We start from the raw sequence: 15,277 nt of genomic DNA, 5'->3' as shown, positions 1-15,277 counted from the left end.
AGTGTCTATCACCACGTATGTTCTGAGGGTGAGAACAGAAGGCCCCCCCTTTTGTGTATTTTCCCATTCTCCCCTCTTGTCAGAACTGCACTGATGATGTTACACCCAACACAGTCCTTTACTTAATAGGTCGCATTCATCTCTTTAATGGATTTGGAACCTTAAGGTTTTTCTGGTTCATGGTTCAAGAGAAGATATCTTGCAGGGTTTTCGGTTTTGGTTTTTAGCTTTGACCGTTGCGTGGTTCAGTACCTCCATTTGGAGTCCCCTCAGTGAAACAGTCATCATCTTACCAGGGGTGTGTTGAAGCCAGAACAGAAGTGTGTTGTGGCACATGGAAGAGCTTAGACTTTGGCCAGCAACTGTGCTACTTGTACAATGTGATTTTTTAAAAAGCCCAATATCACTGTATGTAATACAGTTTGGAGAAGTTTTAAATAACCATGAATTAGTAAAAATAGTTTACATTTTTATCTCCCATTTTCATTTTTAACTTTTATTTTTTTAAAGTCCGCAGATGCACTTTTGGTGGCAATCGACTCTGAAGTAGTGGGAGCTGTTGATATACTACTTAATCATCGGCCAAAACGATCTTCACGACCAACCATTGTAGTCAGTACTCTTAAATATTTATTCGTTTGGATTTTTAAGCCAAAGTGGATCTCCTGCCCCATTGCCATCTTTTCTCCCTCCTTCCCAGCTTATTTTGTTTTTAAAAACATTGATATTTTCACGTTGTAAAATATTATTTTGATGTAAGTAGAGTCAATAATAATTAATCTTGCTTTCTGGAAACTTTTAAAAAATTAGTTAATAATTACATATTTTGTCAAAAAATAATGTGAAGCAGTATTTTTAACTTGGGATATTCTTCAGGCAATGCTGGCCATAAGATTAGTTTCTAGGTAGATTTAGGAAATGTGAGTGATGAAACCATAAAAATGGAAGACAATAGATGAGTATTTAGCTGTCTAGTGTAGAAGCATTGCTTCAGCTCAAACACATGGGTAGTCTGATTGTTACAGAAGCTGTATCTCGGTTTCAGATGCTGGGTAGATGCAGAAAGCTGTGGATGCTTGGGAAGCAGGCACACACTAAGCATCTCAAAGTAAAACCTAGAGATGGGCCTGGAGGCACACACCTTCAATGCCAGCACTTGGGAGGCAGAGGCAGGGGGATTTCTGTGAGTTTGAGGCCATCCTGGTCTACATATCAAGTTTCCAGGACAGCTAGGCTACACAGTGAAACCCTGTCTCAATAGATAGTAATAATAATAATAATAATAATAATAATAATAATAATAATAATAATAATAATGACAATAATGATAATAATAATGTAGAAAATTTAATGGAAAGCACCAACATCTGTTAGAAAAGAACATTTAGAAATTTTCAGAAGATAAAACATAAATTTTAAACCCTAATTGCTAATCAAGTATAAAGTACAGGTAGTGTGTGCCTTTTAGCCCAACACTTAAGAGGCAGTGGCAGGTGGATCTCTGAGTTCAAGGCCAGCCTGTTCTAAAGAGCAGATTCCAGGACAGCCAGGCTACACACAGAGAAACCTTGCCTTGACAAAACAAACAAAAAAGGATAAGATACTAATTTTTTTTAACAACCAAATTTTTTAAAAGTGTGTTATATACATAGGACAGGGTGTTTTAGAAAATATATTGGCAAGGAACATATACACATGAAGGATACTTTTACTCTTTAGCCTCATTTGTCTCCTCTAGAGGTCTGAGAAGAAAATGGGGAAGTCATTGATGTGTACTTCATGTGTAGCAGTGGAACACTGGCATACTCTAATCTCCTAATATAGTTGAGGTGGAGATCTCTTTCTAGCCTGCCCTTGAGCACATTCCTAGTGTAGGAGGGAAAAAGAAAAGAAACATTCTGAAAGTCAAGACAGGAAATATAAACAATTGCACATATAAACTTTGGAATACAAGGCAGTAATTTTACCTAAAAATGTTTTTGAGGGAAGATATAATGTATCTGAGACTGCCTGATCTTCTTATATAACCAAGGATAGCATTGAACTCCTAAATTTTCTGCCCCTACCATTCAAGTGCTGGTGGAATTAAAGGTGTGCACCACCACACCCAGCTAAAGACTATTTTAAAGCTGAATTTTAGGAATAAAAAATATTAAGTTAGATAAAATAAGAATTGTGAAGGTTAAAAGTATACATAGGAAATAGGCTGAGAGCTGGCTCAGTGGTTCAGAGCACTTGCAGAAGACCTGAGTTTGGTTCCCAGCATCCACATAGTATCTCACAACCACCTACAACTCCAGTTCTATACAGATGAAACACCACCCACATAAAATAAATAAATCTTTTAAATTAGAAAAGTTACACATGAAAGAGATATGGAAAATTAAGCAAATGTTATTTTATAACAGTCATTTCTTATTGATTGAACAAATTAAGGATTTTTCTTTTATATTTTATTGATTTTTTCAGTAGATAGTCATTAAAATGTTAATGTTAATTATAAATGAGATAATTTTGTACAATGAGTTTAAGAATTTTTAACATTATTATTATTGAGGGTATAGAAAAACAATCAGTTTTAATAACTGCTAGATTATCAGCTGATTGATTTTAGAATAAAATATATCTAAAGAGCTAAACTAATTTTATATTCATTTAGACCACTAAAAACAGCCTATGATCTGGGGACCTGATGCTGTAAATAGTGTATAATATTTGTCTATTGTGCACAAAGCTCCAGATTTCAGTCTTTAGACACACACACAAAACTAGTTTAACAACAACAAAGTGACTTTTCTAGAATACCCCTTAGTTTAGATGGTGCTGAGAAACTAGTAAGAACTGAATAAAGAGGGCTGAGAAAAGATCCTGTCACTGAAGGACGAAAGATAACAGAATCCCAATCAGTTTCCACCATCTACCCTGCAGTTACTATTGTGTTTTCTATGCCTGTCCCACCTTCTAGCCTGTGAACGCATCCCTTTCTTCAGAGCGAGGTGGAGTGCTATGTGCCACTAGCACAGTGGCAACTATTGTGTCATCTCCACTGCCATCAGCAGTGGAGAGCCTTGGCCGTCCCAGCTGGCCAGTGAGGACACTTTCCGCTCTGTCTCTAACAAGTGAAGGTCACTCAGTCTTTATCTGAATACTTACAGTGGCTATAAAATCACCTTTTAAGGACTTTATTGTTTCTAGACAAATACAATGGAATATTTTAATATACTTTTACTATTTAAGTGAATTCATTCTGTGGCCTTGGCTTGTCATATTGTCTCTTCACTATTCACTTTAAAATACAGATCATTTGAAAATATGTAGGTCATGCTCTCAGCACTGAAATGAAAACTTTAATCTTACACATGTTTAGTATTCTAGCCACAAATGCTTCATAGGAAACAGAAGGGTCACTTTTCAGTTGGGACTTTAATTAAGCCTGGGAGTAAATATAATTTTCTTTTTGACCAATAATACAATGAGAAAAAGTACCTACTTTAGGCTTTTGTGTAACTACTGCATGAATTTATGAATATGAAATCTCTAATAAATAATTAAAAAGTACATGAACAAACTTCATAAAAGAGGACCATATGAGAAAATATCAAAACTTGTCAGTCTTCAAAAGAAAGTAAATTAAAATATCATTATTTTTCACCCATATTAAGAGTGGCTATGCCATGTACTGTGAGTAAAACTTTGCTTTGGAATGCATACATCCCTATATGATCAAGACTATAAACCATTTGAAAAATTTTGACATTATGTATCAAGAACTTCACATTTTTCCTGGCCTTTTAAACCAAACTTCTACTATAGGAGGCTCTATGCTAATGAGATAGGCCTAAATTTGTATAAAGCTATTTTTATAGCAATACTTGCCATGATGTCATTTACATCACAGAATATCTTGAACACAGATTTTGAACTTCCTTAAAATGCATGTAAAATCGTGTGTGTAGTTTTGTCCCTTGAAGATCCTGGTCTCTCAGGCAATGAGATTATTCTTTTGATCTTTGAAGATTTAAAAAACTATTGCTTTTATCAAGAACTGTTGTTTTTATCACTGGCGCTTAGCACACTAGGACTATATTTAAAATGAGTCTTTCAAAAGGGGTGAAATAAAGGACTAGAAGGAAATACTGTACTATCAAATGTTATTTGAGTAGAAGGAATGTGGGCATTTTTATTCTTCTTTCTGCTTTTCTGTATTTTTCAGATATTTTAAAATGAGTATACACTACTTTTACAATGTTAATAAGTTTCCAAAGTGTGAACTTGATGAGCTTACCCTGGAATCAAACAGCTCTCAAGGAAACCTCTGCAAAAAAGTGAGAAGCATTGGAAAGAATATGCAGTAGTCATAAAATAGCCAACCTTTTATTTAATCCCAATACTTAAACTACTAAATGTTCTGTCTTCATTTCATGCAGTCATTGGCCTAAGTTCCCAATTAGTGGGAGGAGCTCAGGGGAGTCTCACAGACCCTGATGGAGTCAGCTCCTGGCTGACTGGTTCCCCCACATTCACTTCTTTGAGCCTCAGTTTCTTCAGTTACTAATTACACTCTGCTTTGTAGTTCACGGTGGGCATTAAATGGAGGATACATGACTGACAGCCCCTCTCAGTGTTAACTCCGATTGTAGTGGCTTTGCATATCTGTGACTGGCTGCAGACAGGGATTGGACTGTATAAAGAAGTAGCTTCATTGCTCTCTGTAGGACAAGGCAGGCCACACAGGTGGAGATTTTAGTTTTTCTCAAGCATTTATACTGTGGCTGTTCTTACCATTTTCCCATTTTATTATTTTCCTAAAATTCTTGTTCTTTCTCCTCATCATTCATGTTTCTATTAATTTTAAAAATATATTAATACTTTTTCTTAAAGTGTTTCTCTAGATGTTCTTGCTTCTATATTAGTAAAATGGAACTGTGAGATTAGGAATGTTGCCTTTTGAAGATTGTATTTATTATATAGCATTTGTTAATTAGAATTGAGATTTTAAAGTTTTAAAATAATAAGTCTAAGTAAAATGTGTTCTTCTTAAAATAAGTCTTATGCTTTTTATTTAAAATTACTTTTATTTCATCCTTTACATAAATATAGTTTTAAAGTCACAGATAATAACCTTTGGACATCTATACGAATATTTTTCAGAAACTTATGGAACGAATTCAGAATCCAGAATATTCAACAACGATGGATGTTGCCCCTGTTATTTTAGCTGCTCATCGTAACAACTATGAAATTCTTACAATGCTTTTAAAGCAGGATGTGTCTTTGCCCAAGCCCCATGCTGTTGGCTGTGAATGTACGCTGTGTTCTGCAAAAAACAAAAAGGACAGCCTCAGACATTCCAGGTGAGGGATTAAGATTTTGGTAAGTAGAAGAGTGATGTATTAAAGAACATGTCAATGATCCTTACTTGGGGAAAATGCTTTTTCAGTATAACTTTTAAGAAATATGCTTGGGTGGCTTAGAGCCAGATTTCCAGCTCCTTTGTTCATGGGGTAAATTAGCAAGAGTGGAAGGGCACCATTTGGCACTTTATAAAGAAAAACAAACTACTAGTAGATGGTTGTCAGCACCACTGTCATGATGATGGCCATTATTAGCTTTATGAGGTAGAGTCTTGCCGTGTATGTATATACACTGGCTAGCTGGGAACTCACCTTGAGGGCTTAAAGCTGATCTTAAAGTTGTGATGCTTCTGTCTTGTCTTGAGTATTTGGATTATAGGTGTGTACCACTGTTCCTGGTAGAACACAGCAGGACTGGCGAATGTTCAAAGACTATCAACCGCAGATTCCTTCTCCCAGGTGTTTGTAGCCTGAGGCAGCTGCTTACAGAGATCTCCTACTGAGAATGGCTAGTCCCTCCCTTGTACTGTACCTATTAAATGTGGGAGAGATTCCAGAGGTAGCAAAGCCCAACCTGATCTCAGCTTTGCTGTGCATGTGCCTGTGTGAGTGTCGTCTGTCCTTTCCTCATTCCCTTGCCACACTTTCTTAGGGTTCCAAGACCCAAGCTTCACAGGTTATGTTATGTTTGTTTGCCGCCATATGTGTTCTGGGAACCGAACCCAGGCCCTCCGCAGAGGAACGAGTGCTCTTAACTACTGAGCCATTTTTTTCAGCCCACAAAACTTCTCACTAAATATTTGCACTCTTCCTGCCTCTTTTTTTCCTTCCTAGACCATATTTATATTTATCTTTACTGTTATCACCTCTTTCCGTTTCCCCAGTTGAAATGTTAACATCAAGAAAGGACCTGCCTTCTTTAGGTTGGATAAGATCACTCCATGGGCAGTTTTATGTAAGTTGGTTGAGAAGTCAGATTTTCAGTGTAAGCCTTTTCTGTGCTTTGTATATGATTTTGATCTTCATGGTAGCAGCAGTGAGAGATCTAGGCAGTCTTGGATATGGTAACACACATCTGTAACCTCATTTCCTAGAATGGTAAGGCAAAATCATAAATTTGAGATCAGCAGAGGGTATTTAGAAAAGTCCTGTACCTAAGTTATTATTATACATGGTATCCAAAGATGTTTTCACTGTAATGAGGCAAGTTGTTCAATAACATCTTTGGCCATTGTCTTGTCTGTAAAATAGAATTGTTATAAATGCAGCATTACAGGCTGAGGACCACCAGGTTAATGTCCGCTGCTCTTGTGGGTTAGGCATCAACATGGGTAAGGAGGGAATCATGTTTTTTCTTAATGTATGGCTGGTCTACAGATTCTCTTGATTTGTGAATTATTTTTAAGTGGGTTGTTTTATATGCATTTATACAAGGGATTACAAAATTTATTTTACTATTAACTGACACCTTAATTTTGAGGGATCAGAAATTATAATTCATTTCTAATAAGGTGTAAAATAACAAACCAAGTTTTATCCTCTTAAAATGTAAAATTCTGAGCTTAGGATATTTATAAAGTTATCATTGATTACTTTAAACTCAGAGAACTTAACCATTTTAAACTAAGACATGCTATTAGCAACTCTTCTAGTGCATAAAAATATCTAATATCTGTATCCATAGTAGGACTCTTGGGCAAATTTTGTCTAAAATGGCATCGTTTGGTTGCTTATGGCTCTTTCATATGATCCTTCATTAAAAACTTGTTAATACTCTTTATGTCTTTTCTTTTTCCAAACTTACATGTTACCCACAGTGTGTGTTTGTCTAGTAAGTGAGGCATTTGTGGACAGGCTGTTACTCCATATGTGGCCTTTTCATCTCCAGAGTCTTCTGGCATTCCTGGTTGGTCCTCTGCTGTCTCAGTCTTGAGAAGCCACCTTTCCTTTGGTCAGGCCAGTGTTTGGTTCTTCTGGCCCAGAGTTCAGGTGTACTAGCTTGAGCCTAATAAAACTACAGCTCTTTACTGAATGGGGTGTGGGAAGGACCGAGGCAGATCTCAGCCATAGCTTCTCAAACTCAATGGGAGGCTCATGAAACTTGTCAACAGTAAAAGGTTTATGAATATGAAAGGACTGAAAATTAATTAAAAGTCATACAGAGAGTGTGGACTGCTGCTGGTATCACTTGTCCAGTGCACGTGGGGCCGCTTCAGTGCAGCCTGGCCTGCACCAGATGCCGTTTATGATGACTACAGTGGCTGATAAACTCAATGCAGATAGAGTTGTCCATTCTTATCTGGGTACTTATAGTGCAGGCAATTGCCTCTGCAGGAATACTTGAGATACAGATAAAGCAGATACGGTGGTACCTGCACATAGTCTGAGCTACTTGAAGGTTGAGACAAGGATTTTGAGCTCATGGCTAACCTGGGTAATAGGGAAAAAAGATATACAGACAACTGAATGTACTTTCTTTTGTTCCCCCTTTTTTAAATATGGTATCTTGCTACATTACCCAAGCTAGCTTTGAGTTCAAGCAAACCTCCTGCCCCAGCTTCCTGTGTATCCATAAAGGCACACTAATTTTGCTTGTAAGTAACACATTAAAGCTATAGGTTAAATGAGGAATGTGTCAATAAATTTAGAATTTTATTTAGGAAAAAGTCCATTACAAAGAAAGTAAGGAGTTAAACAACCAACTGGAAAAGGTATTTGAATCACTTTTGACTAGAGAATAAGCAAACAGAAAAATGGGCTAAAAAATTTGAACAGGCCGTTGACAGAACATAACTCTAAAGTTGAAAGAACAGGTGAGCTTCTATAGAAAAGCAGGTTAGAGCAGCCTAAAGGTCCACTTTCTATTAAGTTGTCCAAATTCAGGATGGCAGTGTCTAATCCAGTGAATATTAAAGGATTATGTAGGAAATTATTGCTTTCAGTAACATCTGAGAGTATATAACATGTATGCTGTTTTTGCCCAGCAATTTTGAACTATATATAGGATGTAAGAATTAAAGACTATTTATTTTTTCATTTTTATGGTCGAAACAAATTAAGAGCAACTTAAATGTACATTAATGGAGATCCAGTGGACTGCCATCAAATGGAAAACTGGTTATAATAAAGAATGAGATACATTGAAATATATTGACCATAGATGAGGATTGTGCCATTTCAGGTTTCTGGGTTGTCTACTCGAAAATGACAAGTGTGAATTAATTTTTTCATGCAAAACAAATATGTGTATTAAATCTCCCAAATTTGTGAACTAGAAATTATATTTAAATATTTATAAGTAAAGAATTTTGATAAATTTTTATTTCCTATTTTGTTATTGAAATGAGAATATTTATTAAGTTATAGAGAATAAAGGAATTCATTCACTCAGTTGCTAGAAATTATATATAACTGAATAATTTTACTCATAACTAGTTGAAAAATCTTTCAAAATTGTAACCTGACATAATGAGACATATATTAAATATATCTAGGCCGCTAAAGAAGGTTAAGCTCTGGGAGAGGAAAACTTAGTAATTGTTAAATTCCTATCATACTAAGTTTTTGTGAGCACATTTCCTTTAAATTTATGTAAGTTCAGGAATAGAAATTTATACTATAAAAGGATTTTGTATCATTTCACTTTTTTAAAAAATAAAAGATCACAAAGTAGTTATTGTTTTAGTTAACTTAATTTGATAATATGAACTGTAAACAAAAATAAAATTAAGAAAGGAGAAATAGTAGTTTTAAATTAGAGCATTAAAGTATGTGTGTTCATGTTTTCCAGACTGATATGCTATGTGAGAGGAATTATAAATAGAATATTTCTTCTATGATTAAGATGTACAGAAGTAAAAGAATATGCAGTCTAACCATTGTGAATTTTTGTTTCTTTGAGGCAGGCCACTCTATAGTCTTAGTATAGTTATGCAGCTGACAAATGAATTCAGCAGTGAACATTTATCCAAAGAGAAACAAGAAGTGTTCTGTGTAGTCATAAATATAACTAAATTATGGGCTTTGCCGTTCTTTTTTAATTTTAATTTTCGAGAACTTTATACCTGAGCATGTTATCTGCATAATTCTCACCTCTTCCTTCTGTCTCAAGCTTGTCCTGTGTTCCTTCTCCTAAATCCATGGTCTCTTAATTATTATTGTTACACACACACACACACACACACACATACACACACACACACACACACACACACACCCCTACTGAGTCCATTTAATGTTGCTTGATTGCCTGTGTCCAGGGCTGGCCATTCGGGATTGAACATCCTGTGCAGGAGCTATCCCTGGAGGAAACTAATTCTTCTCTCAGCAGGCACTGGCTACCTGTAACTTTTTTATCTAGGGTGGGACCATGTGGGATTTCCCCTGTGCACATTGTCACATCCACTGGTGTTGTCATTATGCCAGTCGTGTTCAGGCAGCCATACTGTTGAGGTTTCATGGGTGCATTTTCCACTGTCATAGGGAGTCTGTAGGGCCACTGACTCTCACAGTCTCTCTGCCTACCTCTTCTGTGTTTCCCCCCAAACCTGAGGTGTACAGATTGCCTTGTAGATGTATAAGGTGGGGTTGTGCACCCAAAAGCTCTGCATTTTGATTAGTTGTAGGTTTCTCAGAGTCTCAATCTTTTGCAAAAAGAAGCTTCTCTAGTGAGGTGTGAGCGATACACCCATCTGAGGGTATAGAGACAAGAATTTAGAAGTTCTGTTGATGTAGGAAAAGAGCAGTAAGTAGTAGTTTCTCCTCTCTGGCCTATGACCCCTCCAGCCATATGTAGTTGTCCTTGTTATGTATCCCAGATTGGCCTGAAACCTGCTTTGTAACCTTGAAATTCTCACTCCTGTCTCAGCTACAGGCATGTATATACCAAGGCAGCCTAATTTTGAATGTTTGAAGAGAGACAGTGTCCTGGATCTCCTGGACATTTTGGGTTAGGAGATTTTTGGTTTTTGTATCTTCTCTGACTGTTTGGTCTATGTTTTCTATGTTGTCTTCGGCCCCTGAGATTCTCTCTTCCATCTCTTGTAGTCTGTTGGTGATGCTTGCATCTGTGACTCTGATTTCTTTTTTAGGTTTTCTATCTCTAGGTTTGTCTCTTTTTGTGTTTTCTTTATTGTTTCTATTAACATTTTCAATTCCTTCACCTGTTTGGTTGTGTTTTCCTGTAGTTATTTGAGTGATTTTTGTGTTTCCTCTTTATGAGCTTCTATTTGTTTATGTGTGTTCTCCTGTAATTGTTTAAGGGAGTTATTCATGTGTTTCTCCAAGATCTCCATCATCATCGTGAAGTATGATTTCAAGTCTGAGTCTTGTTTTTCTGGAGTGTTTGTCAATCTACTACTTGCTGTGGTGGGACAGCTGGGTTCTGGTGTTGCCAGGTTGTCTTGGTTTCCATAGCCTTGTGGCAGTGTTTGGTATTTAAAAATCATTATGTTTAATCTATACACACTAAGAAACCTTTGACTATTTCCGTTTTACGGTTTGTTTTACATGTACTTTATGCTTATGGTAACTAGTAAGATTTCAATGCATACTATCAAACCTTTAAAAAAATCAAGTACTGACAAAGACATGTTTATATAGTTTTATGCCAAAAAAATAATACATATTTGAAAACAAAAATAAAAAAGAGACAGTGACTTAAAGCTGTGGACAACATTTTCCAGTGTTTGCTCTCAAAATATTTAAATTTTAAGTGTCTCTTCTTACAGAAATATCTTGAAATAAGAATATGTATAGTTTAACTTAAATATTTTATACTTTATAAGTTTATAAAGGTTGCAGATTAAAACTAACAAGGGTATTTTTTTTACATTGTGTAATCAAATTTTATCACAGGTTTCGTCTTGATATCTATAGATGTCTGGCCAGTCCAGCTCTAATAATGTTAACAGAGGAGGATCCAATTCTGAGAGCATTTGAACTTAGTGCTGACTTAAAGGAACTCAGCCTGGTGGAGGTGGAATTCAGGTGGGAAAGACTGGTGTTGTATGTTATGTCTTTTGTTGTATACTCTTCTGCCTCAGTCTGTTTGTAAGCTGACTGATGTTGTTGCCACATGGAATTTCCTTCCTCTGTCTAAGGAACACACCTTGGTGCTGCTTAGTCCACTCCTCTGCCCTTGCTCTTTAACCACTGAATTCCAGGCAGCCCTTGAGATTATCCTCAGCTCCTGTCCGTACAGTGCCAACAGAGACTTTCCTTTCACCGTTGCTCAAGTGGCTCTGCTCTATCTTGAAGGTTAACACTTACTGGAGCAGGATCAGAGACTCACAGTTGTCACTAGCCTTCATATAAGCATATATGATGTGTTCTTGAAAGTTCTGAGTCCAGAGACTTATGAAAAACCTACATGTAAGTTTTAAAGTTTAGAAGTATATTCTTTAAGTACATTACAACTAAAAACCTCAATATGACATCTGTCTTACTTAGTAGGGCTTTACTGCTGTGAAGAGACACCATGACCAAGGCAACTCATAAAGAACAACATTTAATTGGAGCTGCCCATTGTCATCAAGTGTCCAGGCAGGTGTGGCATGGGGTTGAGGGTTGGGGCTGAGAGTTCTACATCTTGGTCTGAAGGTTATTAGGAGAAAATTGACTTCCAGGCAGCTAGGAGCTGGGTCTCAAGCCCACCCCTACAATGACATATTTCTTCCAACAAGGCCACACCAACTCCCAACAAGGTCGCACCTCCTAATAAGGCCGAGCATATTAAAACCACCACAACATCTATATTCTTTGATGAACTCACAAGATATAGTTAAAAACTTAATTTTATTAAGACATCAGGCTATGAATATATTTTATTTAAATAGGAAGAATTTCTTATTTTAACCCTATGTTTATTTTCATATAAAATAGAACTTAAATAATTAATTCCAAAAATAAATTTGAACAACTGCTATGATTGTATTACAGTCATGAACAAGTAAAGTTAGATTTGAATGTTATCTTAAAACTTATTTATTTCAACCTGGTGTTCAATAGGCAGAGAAAGGTCTGCAGAAGCAAGATTTTTTATTAATGTCAGCATCAAGTTAAAAGCAGAGTTAACACTGAAAGAAGGTATGAGGCCACATGGCTTTATTCCCACCACTTGTGAGGTGGAAGCAAGAGGATCAGTGTGATTGTGAAGCCAGCTCCCTGTGCTACATAGCAAAACTGTGTCTCAAAAAGGGAGACAGGGTAGGGCGTGGTGACACACACCTTTAATCCCAGCATGTGTGAGACAGAAAAAGAACTATTGTGAGTTCCAAGGCCAACCTGGTCTACCTGGTGATTCCTGCCCAGCCAGGGCTATACAATGAGAGACCCAGTCTTTAAAAAATCAAAAGGAAAAAGAGGGGGATAAAACCCATAAAGTTATCATTAGGGTGCAAGATCCTTGCTCATCACTAACTGTATCTCTGCCTAAACTACACAAGTACTTAATTATCTTTCATTTTAATCTATTAGAGATTAAACAGATTAGATTAGTAAATTCCATATTTGTTCTAGCCATCCTGAATGTTTATTTAGCATGAGATATCTTTGTTATAACACTTTGTTTGATACATGTTCCCACCTGCAGTTATACTCCTAAACCAGAAGGCATGTAATAAATATTTTATTTGTCAAAGAAATCCGGTGAATTGTTCTCAGGTTATGTAGTAATATAATGAGAAAAATGTTTGCCTCTAAAGAAAATGTTAAGGTTTGAGTTGTAACTTTATTTAGTCCATTTCTGGACCAGTCACCCTGTGGAAAGAGTAAGCAGTGGATGCCTTCTTGTTCTCCTTTTTTCTGCATGAGAGAAGAACTAAATACAATTATTTTCAAACATCCGATCTCATATGTGTTACTAATAGTTATTTGCAACATACTTATTTTTGATTAACTGAGTTATAAATTTAATGTAATTGGTGTTTAATAAAGAATTATGTATTAAAACTTCATTTCTTACAAATTATGTTAAGGATATGTTTTATAAGTAATTTAAAGACAGCAATAAGGTCTAGAAAATAGTACTTCTGAAGAGAGCTCCTTAGGAGGTGCAGTTAGTATTTTTTTAACTTGAATTTCACTTAAATGGGTGCTATGAATATGTCAGAAATCTTTTTCAGTATTAGAATAGCATATATATATATATAGTATATAATTGAAAATTACTATAAGCTTAAATTACCTAGCATTGTTTTTATTGTTTACATGACTAATAGCAAGGAAAATTTTAGCTTTCTGTGGTGGTTTGAATATGCTTGGCCCAAAGAGTGGTACTATTTGGAAGAGGTGTGGCCTTGTTGGAGCGGGTGTGGCCTCATTGGAAGAAGTGTGTCACTGTGGGTATAGGTTTTAAGATCCTCATCCTAGCTGCTTGGAAGCTAGTCTTCTCCTTTCTGCCTTTGGATGAAGGTGTAGAAATCTGTCTCTCCAGCCTCACATCTGCCTGGATGCTGTCACGCTCCCAGCTTTATGATAATGACTGAACTTCTGAACCTGTAAGCCAGCCCCAGTTAAAGTTTGGTTTTTGTAAGAGTTGCCTTTTCACAGCAGTAAAACCCTAAGATACCAACTTATAGAGAATAAGAAATGAGTTAAATGAAAAACTGAGCAAGTTTTATAAGCATTTCTCAGAATGTTTATAAAATATACTGTGCTTGCCTGAAATCATCAGTATGGGCACAGGAAGCATGTTTCTCCAAAGCTGTGGAGAATTTCTGTACCAGTAAGCTCCCGTGTCAACAAGAAGAGTAGAGCTTATGTAGCCCCATCAGAATTTAAATACTGCTGAGTAAAGTAATTTCTAGTGATGTAATCTTATTGGACAGAGGAAGTGCCATCCCTAATAGCAGACTGTGTATTTTATAGGAATGATTATGAAGAGCTAGCCCGTCAGTGTAAAATGTTTGCTAAAGATTTGCTCGCGCAAGCCCGGAATTCTCGCGAACTGGAAGTTATCCTAAATCATACATCTAGTGATGAGCCTCTTGACAAACGGGGACTACTAGAAGAAAGAATGAATTTAAGTCGTCTGAAACTTGCTATCAAATATAACCAGAAGGAGGTATGAAGCTTTCAGTAATACGTTTATTTTCTTTACCTTGGTTCTCAAATAAAATACAAGTTGTAACAATATACACAGTATAATGTTTATACCTCAATACTATATATTTAGCTTAAAGAAAAGGTCACTCTAGTGTCTGAAAGCAGAAGGATCCTGTTTGTAAAGATCTCTGGTTTCTGAACATCAGCCAGGACCATGAATAGTGTGGTCCCAGCATGCTGAGTAATCAGATGGGTGAGTTGAAAGCATGACCCTTAAGTCATATTGCATCATTTCTACTAGAATCTGCTGGCCATAGGAACCACAGGTTACTGAGTTGAAGGACAGGTGGGAACAGTTAATTGCCTCCTCTTCACCACCTCTGGGTGACAGGTGACAGGAATATCAGAGAATCTATGTCCAAGCCTCAAACTGCTGTGGACTTAGAACACTTGTAATTGAAATCTTGTTCTTCTAGATACTACTTAATATAATTTCTAATTAGCATTATATTAAGGATGCAAAGTACAGTAATAGATTTGACTGTTCCTTTATATTTAGGGAAATGTAACATCCCAGAGTTCTGGCTGCTGCTAAAAAGGTACTTTGGGAAGAACAACAACTTTCAGTCCCAGGTATCTCACCTTGTGGGACAAATTAATATTTCTCCAGAGCACTGGAATTCAAACAGAACAATAAGGAATGAAGTTAAGGGGCTGGAGAGATGGCTGCTTTTCTAGAGGACCTGGGTTTATTTCTCAGCACCTACATGTTAGCTCACAGTTGTCTGTAACTCCAGTTTCTGGGATCCAATGTCCTATTCTGGTTTCTGTGGGCACCAAACATACAACCGGAATACATATACATGTAAGCCAAGTGT

General features: G+C 36.4%; 1 protein-coding gene across 18 annotated transcripts in view; it reads left to right on the top strand.

Annotated features, from left to right (window-relative positions):
• The window catches only part of TRPC1 (transient receptor potential cation channel subfamily C member 1), a gene marked incomplete at its 5' end in the record, with an annotated part of 41,766 nt that overhangs the window by 11,952 nt on the left and 14,537 nt on the right, over positions 1-15,277 (top strand). For 6 of the 18 annotated variants that reach the window (XM_080933961.1, XM_080933970.1, XM_080933968.1 and 3 more), the window contains 3 exons: positions 5,152-5,354; positions 11,211-11,342; positions 14,223-14,418. The exons of 3 other annotated variants lie outside the window; for them this stretch is intronic. In XM_080933961.1, coding sequence (XP_080790087.1) covers positions 5,152-5,354; positions 11,211-11,342; positions 14,223-14,418 — 531 coding nt within the window. Of the gene's footprint in view, positions 1-510; positions 613-5,151; positions 5,355-11,210; positions 11,343-14,222; positions 14,419-15,277 lie in introns of all 18 variants that reach the window. 9 more of the 18 variants (XM_080933956.1, XM_080933958.1, XM_080933966.1 and 6 more) reach the window with 4 other exon arrangements.

This window comes from Micromys minutus (assembly GCF_963924665.1).
Source record: "Micromys minutus genome assembly, chromosome: 21".
Lineage (NCBI taxonomy): Eukaryota > Metazoa > Chordata > Mammalia > Rodentia > Muridae > Micromys > Micromys minutus.
This window is presented reverse-complemented; position numbering and strand designations above follow the sequence as displayed.